The 23,763-nt window shown below is 42.8% G+C and overlaps 1 protein-coding gene across 17 annotated transcripts in view; it reads left to right on the top strand.

The window, feature by feature from the left end:
• Positions 1–8,463: 8,463 nt before the first annotated feature.
• Positions 8,464–23,763, top strand: part of LOC109874355 (glutamate receptor ionotropic, NMDA 1) — a 28,570-nt gene continuing 13,270 nt past the window's right edge. For 4 of the 17 annotated variants that reach the window (XM_031809293.1, XM_031809290.1, XM_031809298.1 and 1 more), the window contains exons 1-15: positions 8,482–9,169; positions 12,721–12,855; positions 13,255–13,431; positions 16,382–16,444; positions 17,149–17,246; positions 17,507–17,628; positions 18,987–19,161; positions 19,270–19,414; positions 19,649–19,735; positions 20,866–21,016; positions 21,551–21,678; positions 22,286–22,450; positions 22,592–22,710; positions 23,078–23,190; positions 23,442–23,590. In XM_031809293.1, coding sequence (XP_031665153.1) covers positions 8,921–9,169; positions 12,721–12,855; positions 13,255–13,431; positions 16,382–16,444; positions 17,149–17,246; positions 17,507–17,628; positions 18,987–19,161; positions 19,270–19,414; positions 19,649–19,735; positions 20,866–21,016; positions 21,551–21,678; positions 22,286–22,450; positions 22,592–22,710; positions 23,078–23,190; positions 23,442–23,590 — 2,076 coding nt within the window. In that variant the 5' untranslated portion in view covers positions 8,482–8,920. Of the gene's footprint in view, positions 9,170–12,720; positions 12,856–13,254; positions 13,432–16,381; positions 16,445–17,148; positions 17,247–17,506; positions 17,629–18,986; positions 19,162–19,269; positions 19,415–19,648; positions 19,736–20,865; positions 21,017–21,550; positions 21,679–22,285; positions 22,451–22,591; positions 22,711–23,077; positions 23,191–23,441; positions 23,591–23,763 lie in introns of all 17 variants that reach the window. The other 13 variants (XM_031809294.1, XM_031809296.1, XM_031809289.1 and 10 more) reach the window with 11 other exon arrangements.

Genomic DNA, 23,763 nt, shown 5'->3' with positions numbered 1-23,763 from the left:
ATTGGGACTGAGGTCACCGAGGAAGAGGCTTTCCTTCTCTGCAATAAACAATCATTACGTGAACACTTCTGCCTACTTTCACATTGAGTCAAACTTTGTCCATGTAGAGAGTTGTGACTGACTTTCTTAGCAAATAGATCTGCTTTGTAGATGCCACTGCAATTCTGCTCAGCCTAATCTTAAATGTGATACAGGATGCTGTTTAGTTTTATCTAACGAAATATGGATGGAGCGGTGGGTGACCATGAAACAGGGCAAGCAGGGAGTGAAGTGACACTTGAGGAAAATGATTATGCTGTTGTTGGAGCGAGGTGTCCTGCAGTGTTAAGTACGGTTGAGGAAACTGAGAAGGTAGAGGGAGCAGGGAGAGAAGCGCTCAGTGAAAAAAAGCCCCTGCTTCCACAACAGCATGTCCTGGGAGAGGTCAGGCAAATTCACTGACCAGTCACGCAAACAGGGCAAGCAGATGGGGATGACCAAAATACATCTGTTCAACGAGAGCTCCATTCTGACAACACAGAGCAGCCTTAAAGCAAAGGGACAAGTGTCGGGAGTCAAAGCAATAGTGACAACCTAGGGGACAAAGAGCACTCCATCTGCAGTGAACTGTACGACTCAGGCACACCATCGGATGGCTTTGTTGAACTGTGACCACACGTTGTGCCATCGCTGTCTGGCCAGCATCTAAAGCGTGCAGCAGATCCTAGCCGGATGCAGCGCCCCTTTATGTCGATAGAAAACTCCCCTACGTCACTAGGAGGTCAAGAGGATTCAGGAGGATACAATACACCACCAGGCCAGTAGCTCTAATCCTGGACTCATCCCAGACCATCTGCCTGAGCCTGAGAACATGCCAGCTCCACGACTCTGCTTCGCCATGGAACCGAGGCTGCAGTCTTGCATGGACTCGACATTGCTGTGTGGATGCTGCCTGTGTACCCTTCTCGTCTGAGTCATATGCAACGCCACTGTAGATGATGCTATCTGACATTCCTTGTGCTTCTCTTCCTGATAGAGCTGAGCTGGCTGCTGGTTGTCTTCCTTCCTGTTATTGTGTTGTTATTCACTCTAGTGAAGTAGATGGTTGGTTAATCTATGCATATTCATCTCCTCTAACATCTACTGTATTTCATTATTAATAATAGTGTTGTCTGTCTTTGAAAAATGAAATACTTACCTGATATGTTTTAGTTATAAAAAAATCATAATTGAACCTTGTGTTTCTCTCATATTGCTCAATAACGAAGGAATCCTCCATGGACCTTGGCTTAAAATTAGACCGGGATTTAGTGTTTATCAAATGCCACCCATCTTTCACACAGAAAGGATGCAAATTAACAGCACACTTCTTGAAACATGGCGACACCGCCTCTAATATATTAGCCAAATATTTCAATGTCTCTTGCAGTGTCTGGGCCCTCAGCTTTTCCTCTGACCTACTTTAGCAGTTTGGATGTCTGTTATTGTGTATTCCTCCTGTTGATTCCTAACTACTGTAGTCCCGCTTGTTCTATTTTCATGATATACACTTGGATGCTTTCAATAAGCCTTTAGTAGTAAACCCTGGTTTGAGATGCATGATTGATCAGACTTTTAAATTGCCTCAATTACTCGAAACGTTACCATATTTGAATGTATATATTTTGTAAGTAAGTAAGCCACCTCTTTTCCAGGATGTTTACACTGAGTGTACAAAACATTAGGAACAGCTTCCTAATATTGAGTTGCACCCACTTTTGCCCTCAGAACAGCCTCAATTCATCGGAGCATGAATTGAGGTGTCATCGGAGTACAAGGTGTCATCGGAGTACAAGGTGTCAAAAGCGTCCCACGCTGGCCCATGACTCCAATGCTCCCCACAGTTGTGTCAAGATGGCTGGTAGTGGATCTCTACTCCAAATAGCTCATTCCCTCTCATACCACAGATACTCAATTGGATTGAGATCTGGTGACGGGGCAGGCCACTGCAGTAAGCTAAATTCATTGTCATGTTTGTGGAACCATTCCTGGACAATCCTAGCTTTGTAGCATTGGCACTATCGTGCTAGATGCATTGCTGCCATGAAGGGATGCACCTGTTTGACAATGAGATATTGTGATAGAAAAATTAAATACTTACCTGATATGTTTGATATTAATAGTAAACAATATATATTTAACTAAGAGTAAGACTGGCCTGCTACGGCTGAGTTTCATGGTGTCCACTCTAGCTTCCTGCAGCTAGTCTGGGTGTCAAGGACCGGGGTTTTTCTAGAGATAGCTTGAAGCTGACAATTGATGAATGTCTCTGTTATAAAAATTTTAAAAACAGCCACATTCCAGTCTAACATTAGTGGTGAATGTGAGACATATGTCTCTGGTCTGATTGAGCCTGCATTCCACGGACAAAGATATGGTATATGTTTAGCCGGGATAAAGATAGCCTGGAGGAGCAGAACAAAGGCATCAGTATTCCTAATTATCCTGGCATCTGGGAAACTAAGACAAGGTGGGGTTAGAAATAACACCAGAGGCAGATGAAACTAAGGAGATGAACCCTGAGTGGCTTATGATGCCCCTAGTCTGCATGGGAAGTGTGGAGCCAGCCATGACAGCATTTTTAGGTCTAATTTATATACAACTCTGTATTTCTGTAAGAGTTAAGCACTCGGTCCGACAGTCAAGACTGTTTGATTGACGGCTTCATTATTGCAATAACTAATCAATGTTAAATAAAGATAATTGTTTGAAGAAATGACCAAGTCTCTCTCAGTACTGAATTTCAAACACAATATCCTGTGGCATTCAAAAATTGCTCAAATTTTGTCAAGGGGCCTAATGTTTGCCATGAAAACACACCCCACACCATCACACCACCATCAGACTGCAATGTTGACACACGGCATAATGGATGAATGTACTCATGGGATTTTCTCCATACCCTAGTCATCCCATCAACGTGAAACAGCAGGAACCAGGATTCATCAGTCGAGGCCATGCTTTTTCAATTCTCCATTGTCCAGTGTTTTCGTTCCTTAGCCCACTGCAACCACAGTTTCTTGTTATTTGATGAAAGAAGTGGAACTCTGTAAGGTTGTTGGCTGCAATACCCCATTCGTTTCAAGGTACGATGAGTCGTGAATTATTTCATGTGTCTTCGGGCACCAATGTTGTTCATGGGTCCTTCGTCCTCTTTCTTCAATGACCCATTTTCCACCACTGGTCTGCCGTTGGCTGGATGTCCTTCGTCCTCTTTCTTCAATGACCCATTTTCCATCACTGGTCTGCCGTTGGCTGGATGTCCTTCGTCCTCTTTCTTCAATGACCCATTTTCCATCACTGGTCTGCCGTTGGCTGGATGTCCTTCGTCCTCTTTCTTCAATGACCCATTTTCCACCACTGGTCTGCCGTTGGCTGGATGTCCTTCGTCCTCTTTCTTCAATGACCCATTTTCCACCACTGGTCTGCCGTTGGCTGGATGTCCTTCGTCCTCTTTCTTCAATGACCCATTTTCCACCACTGGTCTGCCGTTGGCTGGATGTCCTTCGTCCTCTTTCTTCAATGACCCATTTTCCACCACTGGTCTGCCGTTGGCTGGATGTCCTTCGCCCTCTTTCTTCAATGACCCATTTTCCACCACTGGTCTACCGTTGGCTGGATGTCCTTCGTCCTCTTTCTTCAATGACCCATTTTCCACCACTGGTCTGCCATTGGCTGGATGTCCTTCGCCCTCTTTCTTCAATGACCCATTTTCCACCACTGGTCTACCGTTGGCTGGATGTCCTTTGGGTGGTGTACCATTCTTGATACACACAGGACACTGTTGAGGGTGAAAAACCCAGCAGAGTTGCAGTTCTTGACGCACTCAAACCGGTGCACCTGGTACCTTAAAGGCACTTAAATATTTTGTATTGCCCATTCACCCTCTGAATGGCACACCTCCTCAATCCATGGTTCAATTGTCTCAAGGCTTAAAAATCCTTCTTTAACCTGTCCCCCCTTCATCTACACTGAGTGAAGCGGACTTAAAAGGTGACATCAATCAGGGATCATAGCGTTCACCTGGATTCACCTGGTTAGTCTATGTCATGGAAAGAGCAGGTGTTCTTAATGTTTTGTACACTCTGTGTACATCTAAGTGAATGTTGAATACTGCAGCTGGCAATTGGGACATGGCCAAAGAAAACGAGGGAGAGCTGCTCATCCATAATTGATGCAAGGACCGCTCTCTACACAAGAAACGCATCATACATGCATCTTTAGAAGGCACGGTTAGAAAACCTGCCTGTATGAATAACAATACTCTATTTGTGCGAACATATTGACAGCAGAAGAATGCTTCACGCACACCTCTCAATCAACCAATGTGGCTAAACAGTCACAGCACTTGATGAATACATACGCATGTAGATGAAATTAGCAATGCAATGTGACGCTGGTGAAATACTGTGTTTTACTGGTTCCGCTCCTGGAGGCGTACCTGTTTTCTGCTACTTTTGATTCACATTGCAACATGTAACTAAAGGTAATGGCTGGCATATAAATAGATTGCTGCCAGGCTATGTGTTAGTGTGTAGGAGGGGAGGGAGAGATTGAGAGAGACATACACACACACACACACACACACACACATAGGTCCCTTAACCCTCTTACCTTCCACTGTGTAGGTGTTGTGTATGTATGTATGTACTTGTCTCTGTGTGGGTCGATGATTGTGTGTGTATGTGTGAACTCTAGAGCGAGTGTATGTGTGAACTCTAGAGCGTGTGTGTGCGTGTGTCATTGCTGTGCATGAGAATCTTGAGTCTTTGTTCTCTGCCAGTGCACATCGTTATATAATGTCTGCATTGCAGGCTGGCCGAGCTGTATTGATGTTTGAGTGGAGGGAGGAGGGACACTAATGGCTACAGGAATCCAGCAAACAAGAGTCCTTGTCGCTGTTGGCCATCCCTCAGAGTGGCTCTCATTAGGCAGTGTTTAACACATACACACACAGTGCCACAGTCTTACAGCTGTCCCACAGCCATACAGTATATAGTAATACATCTCTATGGATCTGAGCTATCTGAAAACCAGTCATGCTGTTAAAATGTTCTATTCTTGTCACCTGTGTTTTAAAATATTACTTTATATCACATACAGTAAAATATATGTTATTTAAACCAATCGAGAAGCATGAGGGAGGTGTTTAAGATGTTGGCATTGATCTAAATATAATTTAATACTAAATAAATCTATTGAATAAATCTATAATAATACTCGTTTTTTTTCTCCATTACTGCGTAAACACACACTTCATAAGCGGGCTATATGTTTCCTATGCCTACTAAAGATGTATCGTGTCTAGCCTATCTACATGTTTCCTATGACAGGTAGGACAGTCAGCATCTATGGATAACAGAATGACTGGTTTGCCAGTTTGAATCCCCGGGGTGAGCTTGCAACTGAAGGGTTGCTGGTATCAAATCCTAGATGCCAGTGCCCGTCATTGTTCCTTTGAGCAAGGAACTTAACCTCCCCATAAAAACAGCTCCCCCGGGCGCCCAGTGTGTCTTTTCGGGAGGGATTGGGTTAAAAGCGGAAGTGAAATTTCGGTGGGACCTTGTGTGCAATTGACCAATCAAGTGATCTTAATATCTTATTCTATATGCCGACTAAAAATATAAAATCTCTATACGTGTGCCTCTCATAGAGAGACATCTCTACCATTCCCAAGCTGTAAAAGCCAGTTGCTTTTTGCCATAATTGCTGGGGTTTGTGCAAGCAGTATGGCTGCTACGTAATACCATATTTAGGTATTCTATATCACATGCACTTTTAGGGGCCTTAACAAAACAGACCAAAGGACATGGCAAATTCTCAACCATTACAGTTTTGTGACTTGCTGCCATTTCAATCTATCCCCTATACACATTTAATTGTTGGGGCACTACGACCACATATCAATGAAATTGGTACAGTACTCTCCATCACGGGTGGCATAAATGTTACCTCTTACAAGACACGCCTCAAAATATGTTAATGAGCCTGAAACAACAATACCATGCAACCACTAGTGGTCAAAATGACTCTTGCATTTGAAAATCTATGACATTTACATTGTAAACACACAACAGGGCTCACAGATTACTTCCTGCTAAATAAAATATTTATCAACTATTGATTAAAGGAGATAAAACAGATGAGATTTAACCATTAATCGTCTGATTTATAAACAAACCATCACTTTTACAGCCCTTGTTGACCTTGTAGCCTAACTTGCCTAGATGAAACATGATTTTATTTGGAAATGTGTGGGGTTTAATGTGGGCAGAACAGTGTAAAAAAAAGTTGTTTCAATTAACAATTCTAAGGCAACCAGCTACAATCAGATTGTGAGTTTGGGTAGCAAAAATGTTGTTGTGCAAACTCACAACAAACAGTTTGTGTGTGATTTTTTTTTAAATAGCAAACTCACAATCCTATTGCAGCTGATTGCCTTTCAACTGTACATTGAATTATCTTCTTTAAAAAAAAAAAAAATATTTTACAGTGAACTAGGATAGGCTTTAGGCCTATCTTCCAATAGAGCCCCACAGTGGAGGTGTCATAATACCCATAAAACCTAGCGGTCAAACATGGAAATGGTTCCAATCATTTTTCCACCATTCCTTTTTCCCATAGGGGATTTTAGAAACACTTCAAATAAGGGCTGTGTTTCTTGTAGTCTTACCCTGGCGTGGCGTTTTGATAACCATGTAAATCTCTCTCTGACAAGGGGACATTTATTAATATATTCGGCTCTATTTACTCTCAGATTCGAAAATGCTAATTAGCATCAAAGAAGACGTCATGCAAGACCACAAATCCCTGCAAGCTCCTGCACGTCATCTCTAGCTGACACCTTTGCTAACAGGTATTGTATCAATTTAAAACTTGCACAACACACTTCCCAGAATTGTCAATTTATGGTAGCCACATTAACATTTCATTTTTTTGGGTGGTGGGGGTAAATATCAGCAAATATATGAATAAAAGTCATCTTGTTATTAAAATGTTACAATGGGGTAAGCCTACATGAAACACAGTCCTTATTTTAAGTGTTTCTAAAATCCCCTATGGGAAAAATGAATGGTGGAAAAACGATTGGAACCAATTCCTTGTTTGACCGTTAGGTTTTATGGGTATTATGACTCATACTGTGGTACTCTATTGCAATGACATTAAGTCTAAATAAACCTAGGCTACTCTGCTTTGTCAATACTCCAGTGTGATGTGCTTCAAAGTAGTAGCTGTGCCATAATTTATTTGATGTTCAATTGCCTACATGTTATTTGATGTTAGGCATTATGAATGTTCAGAAACTTAACACTGTGGAAAGAGAGGCTTGTTTCCTAGGTAACCAGGATGGTTGAACATTTTCCCCCTGCTTAGCAAGATGGATGCTCTTGTACCTCCTGTGGTTACTTGGACACCATGCTCCCGTTCTCCATTCAGGGACATCTCAAATGACATTATCCGCCCCCACAATCAAACAAAACATATAACCAGCACACATATCTGTCAATACAAATAAGGTAAAATGACACATTCATGTCACACTTTTGGAAGAAGTCGAGCTTCAATATTTCATTGTACACCAGGCTGGGCAATGCTTTAAGATGCAACTCTATAAATTATTCAGCAGTTTTTATATTTGTATATCCCCATGTCAGTGCTCGCAGTAGCCTAGACAAGCAGCATACTGTGCTTACGTTGGAGGTTTTGCATGATTGAAGAGGTTGAAATATGGATGACATGGTTACATAATTGATTGGCTGTTTGAAAGTAAAGGAGAGGAAGGGGATGTAGCCTACAAGTAATTGGTGGTCCTGGTTGGTCTGAGTCTATGAAATTATGGGGATTTACAGCAGGAGCCAGTTCAACTGAGACCGGAGACACATCCCCAGCCAAATAAACAAGCAGGCTTCCAACTGGGCACACACATCAATTCAACATCTATTGCACGTTGGTTCAATGTCATTTCATTGAGATGACGTGGAAACAACGTTGATTCAACCAGTGTGGCCAGTGGGTTGGGTCCATCTACTCCGTGCATTATAGGAGTACTGTTTGAGAAAAAATCTCACATATTGGAATTATTGAGGTGTCAATTTTCATTGCAATGGCAGCAACCATCTGCAATATTTATTTATCTTACCTAAAGTAACCTACAATATTCACGCTTTAAGAAATCATTCGTTTTTCATCACATGTGATGTTTTTTTAATGAGATCAATTATTGTTGTTCTCACACACCAATTGTGTCTTGCTTTTCTTTGATGCCCTATTCATAATCTAAACTGCCTACTACCATTCCTGTCATATAGTGAATAACATTGTTGTTGAGATGTTGAAAATACTTTTTGTTGATGATTAGCTTCCTTTGATTCATTTCCTGTGACATTCTAGAAGAACGCCAACGCGAAATCATAGAAAGATCGCGGAGGCGCGCACCACTGCGCGTGCACAGCTGTCAGCACCAAGGACAGCCGCTCAGCCCCGAGCATAGCGTCAGTATTATCACCTCACAGAACAGCCCGCGCCGAGCCCACAGAGGACCGGTAGAGCAATAATACTGTGCACAAAGGGAGCCGCATACGCCGCGAAATATGCTCTAACTCGTTTATATCGACATTGTAATAAAGCCAATGGGGGACATAGGCAAAGGAAGATAATAATCTTTGAAGAAATGCTTCTGAAACAGCGGAGATAGTCCAACAACGGATAAGGTCCTGACCATGCACATTCCTCCGCATTGCACTTAAATCAAATGTGCAGATTTTCCACACTGTCCAGCGGGACGGTGGTTCAAGTCGTGGTAACCGGGTGAACAGTGCAGTCCAGAATCCGGGAAAGCCCACCTGCCAACACGAGGGAGAGACGGATCTGGGGTCCACTGTGCGTTTTGGTCGTTTACACGATGCGTTTGTTTCTGCTGGCGGTGTTCCTCTCGTGCTCCTGTGCGCGGGCTGGCTGCGAGCCAAAGATAGTGAACATCGGAGCCGTCCTGAGCCAGAAGAGGTACGAGCAAGTCTTTAAGGATGCAGTGACCCAGGCGAACCAGATATACGGGAGAGATAAATTCAAGTTGACCGCCATCTCCGTAACGCACAAACCCAACGCTATCCAGATGGCTCTCTCCGTCTGCGAGGACCTCATCTCCAACCAGGTATCTCAGGAGTGTGCCAGCGTGCCAGCATTGGTGTTAAATGATAATAGCCTAATAACATGAGTCATTAGCACATATATAGCCCATCTATTCAATGTCAATCATACGAATCCAAATCATTTAGAGGGCTCAGAGAATTGTCCAACATTTGTATGAAGCCTATGGCCACTATTGGGGGGGAAATTAATCATCCTCTTTAGTGTGTTGCATCTTCCCGTTTCTGCTTCAAGGGAACTGACTGATGTGAGTAATTGGGCAGATGAGGTCGATATATTGTGACGATCACTTTATTTGCAATGAACAAACCAGTAAGCATCTCATTCTAGACTATAACCTCAGTGCCTGCGAAACAATGTGCCACCTGTTTCCTGCCTGATCTCATAGATCAAACATAACAGTAAATCCGGGACACTCAAATTAGTATGATATGTAACGTTTGGTATGTGTAACAGTGTTGCTTCCATCCATCTCTTTGCCCCAACCTGGGCTCGAACCAGGGACCTGTAGGTATAAAAAAATATATATATATATATATAAAAATATTGGAATAAACATTTAATTTGGCCTTACTGCTATTAGCGCATAGAAACGCATTGAATAACATATTTATACATGGCAAAACAGGTAGTCAAAAAATGATTCAAAAGGAAGTATGTTTTAAAGTGAATCCTATATGAAAAAAAATTGAATCCAATTTTATTAATCACAGGTGTAGACCTTACAGTGAAATGCTTACTTACGAGCCCCTAACCAACAGTGCAGTTTCAAAAAATACAGATAAGAATAAGAGATAAAAGTAACAAGTAATTAAAGAGCAGCAGTAAAAAATAAAATAACAATATATACAGGGGGTTGCCTGTACAGAGTCAATGTGCAGGGGCACCGGTTAGTTGAGGTGGTATGTACATGTAGGTAGAGTTAATTAAAATGACTATGCATAGATAGCAACAGAGAGTGGCAGTGGTGTGGAGAGGGAAGGGGGGGAGCAATGTGAATAGTCTGGGTAGCCATTTTACTAGATGTTCAGGAGTCTTATGGCTTGGGGGTAGAAGCTGTTTAGAAGCCTCTTGGACCTAAACTTGGCGCTCCGGTACCTCTTGCCGTGTGGTAGCAGCGAGAACAGTCTATGACTAGGGTGGCTGGAGTCTTTGACAAATTTTAGGGCCTTCCTCTGACACCGCCTGGTATAGAGGTCCTGGACGGCAGGAAGCTTGGCCCCCGTGATGTACTGGGCCTTTCACACTACCCTCTGTAGTGCCTTGCGGTCGGAGGCTGAGCATTTGCCATATGATGCAACCAGTCAGGATGCTCTCGATGGTGCAGCTGTAGAACCTTTGAGGATCTGAGGACCCATGCCAAATCTTTTCAGTCTCCTGAGGGGGAATAGGTTTTGTCCTGCCCGCTTCACAACTGTCATGGTGTGCTTGGACCATGTTGGTTTGTTGGTGATGTGGACACCAAGGAACTTGAAGCTCTCAACCTGCAGCATGTTAGCTAATCCTTCCCCTTTAACCTAACTCCTAACCTTAACCTTAACCCCAAACCTAACAGTTTATATGGTTAAAAATGGGACTGTATATTAGGGAAAAAGTCAGTTTCTTGCAAATATACACTGTGTTACTCTAATATACAATATTTCTTCAAGCCTAGGCTATGATAACAATACAATGAAACTGCAGCCAAGCCTTTAAGAGATCCATCACATATGGTAATACAGATGGAAGCTGAAGTGAAATTCTACCTATTTATGTTGGATATCCATAGGTTGTTGTTACACAAACAGTAGCCAATATAATGAGTAACTACCAAACCAGAACTTGAGGCCAAACATTAAAAGTAAAATGGGCAGTGAGCCTGTGGCTAAATCTCTATCCCCATATCTGTAGTCTATTATCCAGACAAAGCTGTGTGTTCAAGGGTTAATATAAGTCTTATACAAAAGTTATTCTTTATCATTTAGAACTGGACAATCAATATATCCTTTAAAAGCCATGGACGGACTGTTTTTTTATCTAAGGGCCAAAAACACACAGATTTGTGGTGGATGAGAGGCCAATTCACTTCAGTGTACACAGCTGCAGATCCACTGAACTGCAAACAAACTAACTAACCAAGAGAGAAATGAGTGATGCATCCTTAAATGAGTTTTACTGCAGTTTCTATTTTCACAGCTCGTGCCATGTGACGAAATGTTGCCTAAAAGGAGGCCAACATGGCCACGTACGCAATGGGCATGTCCATCAAAGCATCACAGGGGTAGCAGCTGGGGTGCATGCCTTGGTTCATTTGCCGTTATGTCACCGAGAAGGGCGTTTAGTTTGTATTATGGAAAATTGTATGATTTAATCATTAGAAATGGGTAGTTATAACTGGTTTATGTTATTACTAGATCAATAATGAGACACACAAGTGTATGGAAGGCAATGGTTTTTGGCTCTAGACTCGAAAAATTACTGTTTTTCACTTCAAGTGCGATTATTTTTTAGGTCACAATATCTTTTGTGTATACGACTGGTGCAATTTAAACCTAACAATGAAAACAACATTAATAAGTTATGCATTGCGATGTTACCCCTTTTGAGATTTGTTTCAACACTGAAACACATTGCTAAAACCCTCGTCCATCCCATTCACATCAAGCATTACATTGCTTCTGAAAGCAGCAATATCATGTAGTGAAGAGAACTGAGGCGTGAACCACCCCTCCCCCATCCCTCTTTCTCTCTCTCTCTCTCTCTCTCTCTCTCTCTCTCTCTCTCTCTCTCTCTCTCTCTCACACACACACACACACACACACACACACACACACACAAAGGTCTCTCCCTAATTCCTCCACTCAATTCCAATGTCCCCGGTCCTCTTCATTGTAATGATTGTTGTAATTGATAGAGATGGTTATGTGCTGACAAATCTTTGCTCCCTACGTTCCACAATATCTGAGTCCCATCCTATCATCTCAGAGGGCTGCAGGGATGAGAAAGGTGCCAATGTTCTACATGTACCTTTCCTTGTCAAATGCATGGAACAGTGCCTACTAACTGCCTAGATGGAGACCTAACCATGTGAGAGACTCAATGAGATGGTCTTGGCTCTGTGGTCATGTTAGTCACTCGAGAGAGGGTCCATGACAGATGGTATGGTAGATGCCTGGAAGCGCTCTTCGGATGAAAGAGGCCCAACCATACGGGCTGCACACACTAACCATCATGCCTGCATATCATGCCAGTTTTGTCTTCCCCCTCAGTTGGATCAGTTTTCCATTTCTAAAGAATCCTATTAATCTAAGAATAGATATACAGTTAGTAGAGCTGCATTGAGGAGCATCTATCTACTTCATCCAGTTTAAGTGTCATTCAGCTTTGAGCCAAATGAATAACCATCTACCATGCAGCAATTATGCTAATGAAAAGTGAGGATGGTTTAAAAGAGGAAAGAGCTGATTTGACATTTCCATGTCGCAGTGAGGAATCAATAGTCCATACACTTTATTATCCTTTCACCTCTCTTTACAGGTGTGTGTTTTTCTTTAATCCCCGTACTTGTGTCTGCAGGTGTATGCCATCCTGGTGAGTCATCCTCCCCAGTCCAACGACCACCTCACCCCCACGCCTGTGTCCTACACCGCAGGCTTCTACCGCATCCCTGTTGTGGGCCTCACCACACGCATGTCCATCTACTCCGACAAGGTGAGAAATGACAGAGAGAAAGAGAGAGAGAGAGAGAGAGAGAGAGAGAGAGAGAGGGAGGGAGAGGGACAGAGGGAGAGGGACAGAGGGAGAGGGAGGGAGGGAGAGGGACAGAGGGAGAGGGAGGGAGAGAGGGGGGGAGAGCTGAATGATGGAACAGACCATGGGGATCTAAACAAATAAGAGAGACATACATTCTACTCCACTTCTTCTCTAGCTACCAAAATAGCTGTGGACGAATTACATTCTGCTCCAAATGTCCTGCAAGGATAAGACATTTCTGTTTGATTGTGAACAACTGCAAAGGCCTCATGAATATGTAAGAAAGAACATAAAAACTGTGGATAACAAGTAAATAATTTCCTCGCACTCCTTCTTCTTATTTTGCTTTCTCCCCAGAGTATCCACTTGTCTTTTCTGCGGACTGTCCCCCCGTACTCCCACCAGGCTCACGTGTGGTTCGACATGATGCGAGAGTTTCGATGGAACCACATCATCCTGATCGTCAGCGATGACCACGAGGGGCGGGCCGCGCAGAAAAGACTGGAGACCCTACTGGAGGAGAGGGAAACAAAGGTGAGACGCTCGGGCTCGCCAGACCCCCAGTGTGTGTGGGTGTGTGTGTGTGTGTGTACTCTCTGTTTAACTCTCAAAGGTCTTCTATGTATATAACTGTTTTCCTTTCTGTCGTGTGAACACATCTCTCACTGACCATTGTGTAAACATTGGCTAACATCAAAATGCTAGAGACATCTACAGCGTCTAATGTGTTCTGATCTGAGTACATCTTTTACTCATCTCATGTTGCTTTTCACCATAGTCAAATTCTCCTGGGTCAATCCACAACGGGAGCCAAATAGCGGACTTTAACCTGGGGCTTTGCAAAATATCAATGACTCCCAAACAGAATGATGGTCCATAGATCCTTAATGAATATTTGTGCTGTGGTACATGTATGTTGTTTGGAAGGGATGCAGTTCACAAACCCAGTGTAATGCTCACTTGGAGACTTGTAATGTGATGGATGGTTGACATGCAGCAGTATATCAGATGGTCATCGTGTCCTGTGCTAAGACACTAAGACGGTGAAATACATATCTTTGGTTTTATTGTGTCCTTGTCAAATGATGGACTGAGACCATACAAGTGAAATGACAGGCAAACTATCCATAAGCATTACTTTAGCCCAGAGTCACCTCTGAGGTTGTGTTGCCGGGTAGCTAGCTCATTAAATGTGCTGATCCACTTAAAGCCTAAAACACAGCAGGGATGAACACATGTGTCAAACTCATTCCACGGAGGGCCCAGTGTCTGTGGGTTTTCGCTCCACCCCTGTACTTGATTGATTAATTAAGGTCAGTAATTAGTAAGGAACTCCCCTCACCTGGTTATTTTGTTCTTAATGTGAAAAAAACCTGCCGACACTCGGCCCCCAGGGGAATGAGTTTGACACCCCTGCCCTAAAAGGTCATGTTCCCTAAAGGAAAAGAGAAGGACCCATTTACACATTGTTAAAAAGACAGGATGTGGTAAAGACTTTTTGACACTGCGCTGTTTGTTCCCCTCGAGGGCTCCTTCCTGTAATTGTGTGACGGAGTGAAATGAGTCCTGATTTGAAGAGTAATTTAATCAGAGGCTGATGAAACGGTTCATGTGACAGACACATGCTCACGATAATCCACACCGAAGGGAGAGGTGAAATGTCAAACATGTTGTGGTTCATCAGTCACACTCAAACATGATCAAGATTGATTAGGAGTTACTAAGTATACTTTTTGTCAATAAATCATCTTGTTATAAAGGATTTTGACTTTATTGGATTATACAATGACTTTACCTGTGTTGAAGTGGAGTTTTCTATGGTAAATACCTACATTAGATTATATAATAGTTGGTTAACCGCTAGCTACATGTTTCTTCCTTCTTGGAATCCATCTTGTCTGACCTTGGCTCTCGCTCTCTCTCTCTCTCTCTCTCTCTCTCTCTCTCTCTCTCTCTGTCTCTCTCTCTCTCTCACTCTCTCTTTTAAATAATGCCATAAGCAACAATTGGATAGATTTACAGTTACCAGATTGAATTAATCTATCAATGTCACAGAATCCTTGGGATGGTAGACAGTGTGATGTGATGCTGTAAGGAAGTATCTGTGTTATTTATCAGTGGTTTTAAGAAATTACTCAGCTAGGCAGTTTGGCAAATGCTGAGTTTGCCACATTTGGGGAGTTTGTGTCATTTCCTCATTTAATATAAATATTCTATTTATTCACATTTCATATTCCATATCGTGCAGATTATTCACACTGTAATTGCAGGTTTATGTGCTGTGCTGCTGTGACAAGTCACAGGGACAGTAGTTATATGGGGTTCTATACCACAGCCGGTAGCGAGAATCTTCTACCTGTAGTCGATTCAGTCAGAATACTGACATGAGCGACACAACATACAATATTCATGCTTGACTGAAGTAGCAAAAATAGAGCACCCAAAGAACTCTTTTGGGAAAACAAAGCCAGTCATCTAGAATTTTTTTTTTTTACCAAGGCATTGCAGTGCCACACAGAGACAGCTGCAAGATGGTGGAGGGCTAGAGAAAGAAATGGACAAAAATAGATTTGGGTTTGGGGACTCAATACATGATTTGATTATTTATATTCTAAATGAAGACTGTAGTCTTCACTCCAGTTCGATTAATACTTGTTTTGTAATGCCATGATTTATGATTGTGCACTGACCGTGAAACACTACGACACAATAGCATGCAACACTTGGAAGGGGAGCAGTGTTTTACAGAGCAGCAGTGACTACAATAACTTCAGATTACATTTGAGGCATAACAGATCTGTAATCCTTTCAATGGAGTGAGCGTGAATACAATTGAGGAGAATGGGATTTACTTTGGATTTGCTTGTCAGGCAATATAATGAACGAATGCGGCAGAGTCACTGTAGCATTTGGGATGTGGAGGACGCAGATCCTGAGCGCTCTGCCTGCCTGCGGTCTGAGCTGAAAGGTCGGGCATCAGGGGAGGCAGGTCTGTCAAGCAGAAGATGCTGTGTTTCGCTGCAAAATGGCTCCCTGACTAAGGCAAAGCAGGAGACTGCCTTGCGGCTCCTTTCACAATATACAGGAACTGAGTGGAATTCAAAATGGAGAGAGCCTGAGGGCCATTAGTTTGCAGAATCAGACTGTTTACCTGTTGGGATTGCTGACACACAGACATTTTAGCCCTCTCAATCTCACTGTTGTACAGAGGGTATGACTGTTTCTGGACCAATGCTGGACAATGGTTTGAAGGTCTTGAGTAGTATTTGCAAGATTGTGAATGAGGTCATATGACATAGCATTAAATCGGATTGCTAGTTGTCAGTGGCTGTCATTGATTTACTTTGCAAGCCCCAGTGTTAGGGATCCCAATTTGAAGCAGAAAAGTGAAGATTTGTTGGAATGCTTTACTGCGATCCATTTTCAACAGTTTTTTAATATTCTTCTGTGTCTGCATATTTTCTCTGTGCACATTACTCATCAGAATAAAAAAAGGAACTATGAAAACCTCGACCAACTGTCCTATGACAACAAGCGAGGACCAAAGGTATATTTGCATGGTCAATGCACGCCGCCCACCAACTTTCCAAACGTAGCAACTAGAAACCAGCCCAAGCAGTCACCAGCCGACCCAGAAATGCCCCTATCTTGGTAGCACGTGTTTCTTTTTACTTTGAGACATTATCCCTATAATTTCACTGAACAATGATTTTGTTATGGAAAGACTATAAACATTAACAAATGAACAGCGCTCCGTTTCAACCATTTTCATTTTTTCATTCAAATAAAGGAATGCATGTTCTCAGAAGAAGAAAAAAAGAGATTGCAAGTCTATTCCTTTGTGGAGACCCGGTAGTGTGGGACAAACCCTTTCCCAGATTACTACCCCCTCCTGTTTTGTAGCACCTCCCTAGTTTTCAATAGTTTTTTTGTTGGGGGGAAAAGTTTCCCCGTCATTCCTCTTTACCTGTTTTTAGTTACTGGTTGCATTGACCTTCTTCTCCCCCCTACCTAACATGCACGTCCTTCTTTGGAGCCTTGATAACCCTCAGTTTGCATGCGAAAAATGCAAACGTTTTCCCCCTCCAATTTTTTTTTAGTTGAGCCGATTTCCCTGGATCGCTTTCCTTTTTTTCCTCTCTCCCTTTTTCAACAAAATCTGCCAAATCGAGCACAACAGGTAAAGAGTCAGCATGGTTTCTGAGGTGGGGGTGAGTAGTTGGCTTGACTTATCTTGTGCCCCAATCACAGGCAGAGAAAGTCCTCCAGTTCAGCCAGGAGACTAACTTAACTGCGCTGCTTCTAGAGGCCAAAGAGCTGGAGGCTCGCGTCATCATCCTCTCCGCCAGGTGAGACCCTCTTACAGCACCTCCCACTTGTCCCATCAGGCCCCTCCCATCAAAAAGCCCCTCCCATAAGTACATTTTCACTATTCCTATTTAGACCACAACATGATTTACAATGACTTACATTTTACACTTCAAAGTGGTATAGTTTACACCTCTATTGCTAAATGCTGGCATAATGTCACACAGTAGTGATTCACTGCCATGATTTCAATGAAAGATAAGTAACCATGTCTATGTCACTGAACATCTCTGTTTTTCAGTGAAGAGGACGCTGCTGCAGTTTACAAGGCTGCCCGTTTCCTCAACATGACGGGCTCGGGTTACGTGTGGCTGGTGGGAGAGCGGGAGATGTCGGGTAAAGCCCTGAGTGAGGCACCAGATGGTACGTACCGTACGCTGCTACCCAACAGCCACTTGGAAAACACTTCAGAATGCTGGCCTTTTTCTGGGGTCACCTTTCATCTCACCTCTACGATTAGGGTGAAAACCCATAATAACCAGAATGTCTCGTTATTAACAATGTATTATGTATGATTATTTGTTGAGTGTTAAGCATTTAAACGTTTAAGCATTTTTTTTATGTTTAAAGGTTTTAAATGAGTCACAGAAATGTACACTATAATCTCTTAAACAAATGTTAACACAGTGTTACGTCCTGTGTCTCCGAACCTATTTATTTATAGTCAGAACTATTGATAGGTTAACTCGTACATGTATGTTTCGTAAAAATATGTTGGGTTATCCAAAATTTCGCTTGCTGCCTTTATAATGCCATTCTGATATATTAATAGCTTGGTTATCATGAGTTTTTATAAAGGGTGTTTTGCAACCCCCACATTGAAGTGTAACTGAAATAGAATGGTAAGCGACAACTGTCCTTTCTTATGTCCCGGATTCTGCACAAGTCTCACGTAATATGTCACTTTGTGGTCACAAACATAAGCGTAAACCCCTAGGCACTCCAACACCCCTGACGCCCATTGTCTTACGTTAGGTCGCGTCACTCCTACGTGACGCTCGTCCCTCACTGCAGACGATTAGTAGCGCTATCTAACGTAAGGCAATGCCCCGATCCCTGCAGATAATTCTTTGTTAGTCATGTCCATGTCTCAGCATCTGTTGCTGTCTTAAACTCACCTCTGTGGCTTCTTTCAGGAGTCTGTAAGACTACTGGACCAGTTGCAATAAGAAAGCTTAGCTGAAGTTGGATTGGTAATGTAATTTGTATATTCATTCTCTAATCTAGTTGATGTATGTTTGTTTGGTCCCACACATACACTATAGCTTTCTGCTTGTGGTATTTTCAAACCTAACCCCTATAAAGTGGGTGATAGAATTGAATCGATCCAACTTCAAGGGACTCTTTTTCCCCCCATGCTGGGCAAAGTTCACTAACAACCTCAAAATATTGATCTAGCTATTACTCTCTGATCATGTTGCCTCTTCTTCTCGGAAAGGAATAAAAAATAACATCCGAAATCAATTTCCATCAAGATGAAGTTCATGCTTCAAAGACTTCCAGTGCTTGTTTATTCCAGTGCTGGATGATCCAAATTAATTTCACAAATAGGGCAACAGGATGGTGCTGGATCAAAAACTTGCGGTTGGACCTTTCCTCGTGATGGCTGAACAAGAGGTTCTTATAAGTTTTTAGTGTGTGTATTGCAAAAGGATCCGGATGGTTGGTAGTCTAGCAGGTCACTGATTTACTTTGTTCTGCTGTTGGTGTGATGTGAGCAGGTCTCATTGGCCTCCAGCTCATCAACGGCAAGAACGAGTCGGCCCACATCAATGACGCAGTGGCTGTGGTGGCCCAGTCCATCCAGGAGCTCTTTGAGAAGGAGAACATTACTGAGCCGCCCAGAGGCTGCGTGGGAAACACCAACATCTGGAAGACCGGGCCCCTCTTCAAAAGGTACATTTGTATAATTTAGGAAGACACCAACACACAAACACTTTCTCACTCTGCCTATTCCCCTACACTCTCACACTCAGATCTACTTCAATTTCTCCTCTTGCTCAGGGTTCTGATGTCATCAAAGTACCCAGAGGGCCTCACTGGACGAGTGGAATTCAATGACGATGGCGACAGGAAGTACGCTCACTACAGCATTCTCAACTACCAGAAGAGTCGACTCATTCAAGTTGGGATTTACAATGGAACACAGGTAACTTCATGGCAACAGTGATTATTTCTGTTTTTACTGTGATCTTCCTGTCTATTGCTATTACACCTCTATGAAGAAGTAAGCATGGTAGTTAGAAAGCAGGTTTTATTAGCTAGATGCTGAGCTGTTGCTAAAGCAGCTGACTCTTCAGTATTGGACTCCCCTGTGCTTGGCTCTCATCAGCACCACACACTATGTCAGCACTCCTCTAATCATGGTGTCATGACCATGTAGGTGGTGATGAATAATCAGAGGAAGATCATCTGGCCGGGAGGAGAGACAGAGAAACCGCGGGGCTTTCAGATGTCCACGAGACTAAAGGTATCACATTTTACCCTCTTCAAACAATGATATTCCGTATATACAGTGTATATATATATACTGAACAAAAATATCAATGGAACATGTAAAGTCTTGGTCCCATTTTTCATGAGATGAAATTAAAGATCCCAGAAACTTTCCATATACACAAAAAGCTTATTTAAAAAAAATGTCGTGCATGAATTTGTTTACATCCTTGTTAGTGAGCGTTTCTCCTTTGCCAAGATAATCCATCCACCTGACAGGTGTGGCATATCAAGAAGCTGATTAAACAGCATGCTCATTACACAGGTGCACCTTGTGCTGGGGACAATACAAATCCACTCTAAAATGTGCAGTTTTGTCACACAACACAATGCCACAGATGTCTCAAGTTTTGAGGGAGTGTGTAATAGGCATGCTGACTGCAGGAATGTCCACCAGAGCTGTTGCCAAAGAATGTAATGTTAATTTCTCTACCATAAGCCGCCTCCAACGTCATTTTAGAGAATTTGACAGTACGTCCAACCGGCCTCACAACCGAAGACCAACTATGCCAGCCCAGGACCTCGACATTCTTCACCTGCAGGATCATCTGAGACCAGCCACCTGGACAGCTGATCAAACAGGAGTATTTCTGTCTGTAGTAAAGCCCTTTTGCAGGAAAAAACTCATTCTGATTGGCGGTGCCTGGCTCCCATGTGGGTGTGCCTATGCCCTCCCAGGCCCACCCATGGTTGCGCCCCTTTCCAGTCATGTGAAATCCATAGATTAGGGCCTAATGAATTTATTTCAATTGACTGATTTCCTTATATGAACTGTAACTCAGTAAAATCGTTGAAATTGTAACATGGTGCATTTTATATATTTTTTGTTCAGTGTATATATATATATATATATTCTAAGTTAAACAACGCTTTATATCTTACAGAATCTTCAATGGAATGGGCCTGCAAAGGATTCTACTATTCTTTCTCTCTCATTCTCTCTCATTTTCTCTCTCCATTTCTACCATGTGTGTGTGTGTGTGTTTTATGTGTTCCTTGTGGAGGGGTTGTTGTCTGGAGGGCTGGTGAAGTAGAGCTCCCTCAGGGTCAGTGTGAGCTAAAGCCCACTGTGTGATAAACAGCATTCTCTCCCGTCTGTTATAGATAGTGACCATACACCAGGAGCCCTTTGTGTATGTGAAACCCACTGAGCAGGATGGAACCTGCAAGGAGGAAAAAACCTTAAATGGAGTGGCAGATATTAAAAAGGTGATCTGCACTGGACCAAATGAGACCATCCCAGGTAACACAACAGGGACGTTTATGATATCACTGTGCTTTTACTACGCCCGCTAAGTACCAACTGGAGATGCATACATATATATGCAGTAGGTATCTATATATGTATGCATGTTGCTGATTGTGCCTTTGTGTGATTGTTGGCATGTGTGTGTGTGTGTGTGTGTGTGTGTGTGTGTGTGTGTGTGTGTGTGTGTGTGTGTGTGTGTGTGTGTGTGTGTGTGTGTGTGTGTACAGTGTGTGTACAGTGTGCACAGTGTGTACAGTGTGTATGTACAGTGAGTGTACATTGTGAATACTGTATGCTAGAGTGTTTGCTTAAATGTTTGCAAACAGTGTGGGCATGTTCCAGCCTGTTTTAAGCAAAGAGTGTAAGTGTGTGAAGTCTGGTTGCAGTGAACATATGTGCAGTGTGTTACTGTATTATTAAGTGAATGAGTGATTTTGGTTGAATAGTGTGTGGGCAAGTGATGTCTGGTGTTATAAAAAAAGATAAAAAAATGTTGATTGATTGATTGTAACTTGCAACCCTCTGCTGGTTTGGTTACAGGACGTCCAATTGTACCTCAATGTTGTTATGGATTCTGTATTGACCTACTTATCAAGTTGGCTGGAACCATGAACTTTACCTATGAAGTACACCTGGTGGCTGATGGGAAATTTGGAACACAGGAGCGGGTCAGTTCCTATAAAAACTCAGACTTCTCTCTAGATAGAAAACCTTACTGGCCAAAAATGATTTGACCAACAATTGTCTATTTGCATATATTTATATTACATTCTATTAAATAAGTTATGAAGCAAACGACACAAATCTTATCTCTGAGATGTGCTTTTTGCAGTTGTAGCGTTTTGAAAATTACACAGAATCCTCTTATGTTACTGCACTCACAAAAACTGTTTTCACTAACTAAAATAAGTCCTTTAGCCGAGACAGCCATGAAAACCTAGGGTCCCACCACATTGGGGACTTTAGTTCCGTGTTGGAGGGACAAGGTGGTGGTGAGACCCACGCTGATCTGTCAGGATTTACTGAACAAGCAAGATGGGCTGAATGGAGCTTCTCTGGAGAGCCAAGCTCAGTTACCACATCTCTGAGCCAGAGAATACCATTCAGACCATACTGCTCATTTTCATTTGGGTTAAAGGCACCCAGGTTTTCGCCTTTGGCTACTCACCAGAGTCAAGAGAGGGCTTACTTGTTGTTTCTGATATAGGACAATTCGTTCTGAAATTCATTGTCAGGTTGGTTTGGTTATTAACCTTTTACATCCATCTACCACAGGTGAACAACAGCAACAAGAAAGAGTGGAATGGCATGATGGGAGAGCTCCTGGGGGGTCTGGCAGATATGATCGTTGCCCCGCTGACGATAAACAACGAACGAGCCCAGTACATCGAATTCTCCAAACCGTTTAAGTACCAAGGCCTAACCATCCTTGTTAAAAAGGTATGTCCCCGAATTCCTCCCAAAACCTATGAGACAAATTGAAAGTTCATACAGACTATACCTGATTTAGTCCTCATTGCAGATGGGATGGTTGTAGACTGTTAGTGGTCTGTGAATGACTGTCGGTGCTGTGTGTTACAGGAAATCCCTCGCAGTACACTGGACTCGTTCATGCAGCCGTTTCAGAGCACACTGTGGCTGCTGGTGGGTCTTTCGGTGCATGTGGTGGCGGTGATGCTTTACCTACTAGACCGGTTCAGGTACAAGGGGATGCATGTGTCCGTCTGTCTATATGTGTGTATATGTGTGTGTGTGTGTGTGGCTGGGTGCGTACGTGTGGGTGCATTCGTGCACACGTGTTTTTGTGTGTGTGTGTGACATACTCTACCTCTGCTTATGCTCCAGACCGCTCCAGATGCTTCACAGTGGATGAGGGGACAGAGGTGAAGACTGGCTCCAATCATTCCACTGCTCTGCTCATCTGGCCTTCTCTTTCTCTTTTCTTTCTGTGCTCTAGCTCGCTCTTACGTAGCCACTTACACAGACTTCCTCCCTGTCTGGTGTTGCCAGGGTTTTCTCCTCTGTCTTCTCGTGTATGTCTCACTTCATATCCTGCTCTCTCTCTAGCCCGTTTGGGAGGTTTAAAGTAAACAGTGAAGAAGAAGAAGAAGACGCCCTCACCTTGTCGTCAGCCATGTGGTTCTCCTGGGGAGTGTTGCTTAACTCCGGTATTGGAGAAGGTAGGAGAATTACTATCACTAAATAACCGCTAAAGATCAGTACAGTTGTTAGTATACTAGCTAGTTAGTGTACTATTTCTGCAAATACTACCAGTTTGTGATACTGATATTAACTGTGGAAATATTAGTGTTGCATGTCGATAAATAATATCATATTTGGGAGATGCTACACATACATCAATATATTGAGCCACATTTGATGTCCCATAGAGTGAACATAATGTAATGTTTTATGGGCTTTTCTTATCTAGGCGCGCCGCGCAGCTTCTCAGCGAGAATCTTGGGCATGGTGTGGGCCGGCTTTGCCATGATCATAGTGGCATCGTATACTGCCAACCTGGCTGCCTTCCTGGTGCTGGACCGGCCTGAGGAGCGCATCACCGGCATCAACGACCCGAGGGTGGGCATCAAGAAATAGTCCTGCTTTAAATACATACAGAGAATCTTTGAGTACACCTCCACCTCGATAACTTGTGGATAGTAGGTTACATACTACCAAAAATGTACATGTTTAGCGAGGTGCAAAAATTATTGGGGGTGTAAATGCTGTAAAGTAAGTGGTTGTGTAGCGTC

This window comes from Oncorhynchus kisutch, linkage group LG29 (assembly GCF_002021735.2).
Source record: "Oncorhynchus kisutch isolate 150728-3 linkage group LG29, Okis_V2, whole genome shotgun sequence".
In the NCBI taxonomy this organism is placed as follows: domain Eukaryota; kingdom Metazoa; phylum Chordata; class Actinopteri; order Salmoniformes; family Salmonidae; genus Oncorhynchus; species Oncorhynchus kisutch.
This window is presented reverse-complemented; position numbering and strand designations above follow the sequence as displayed.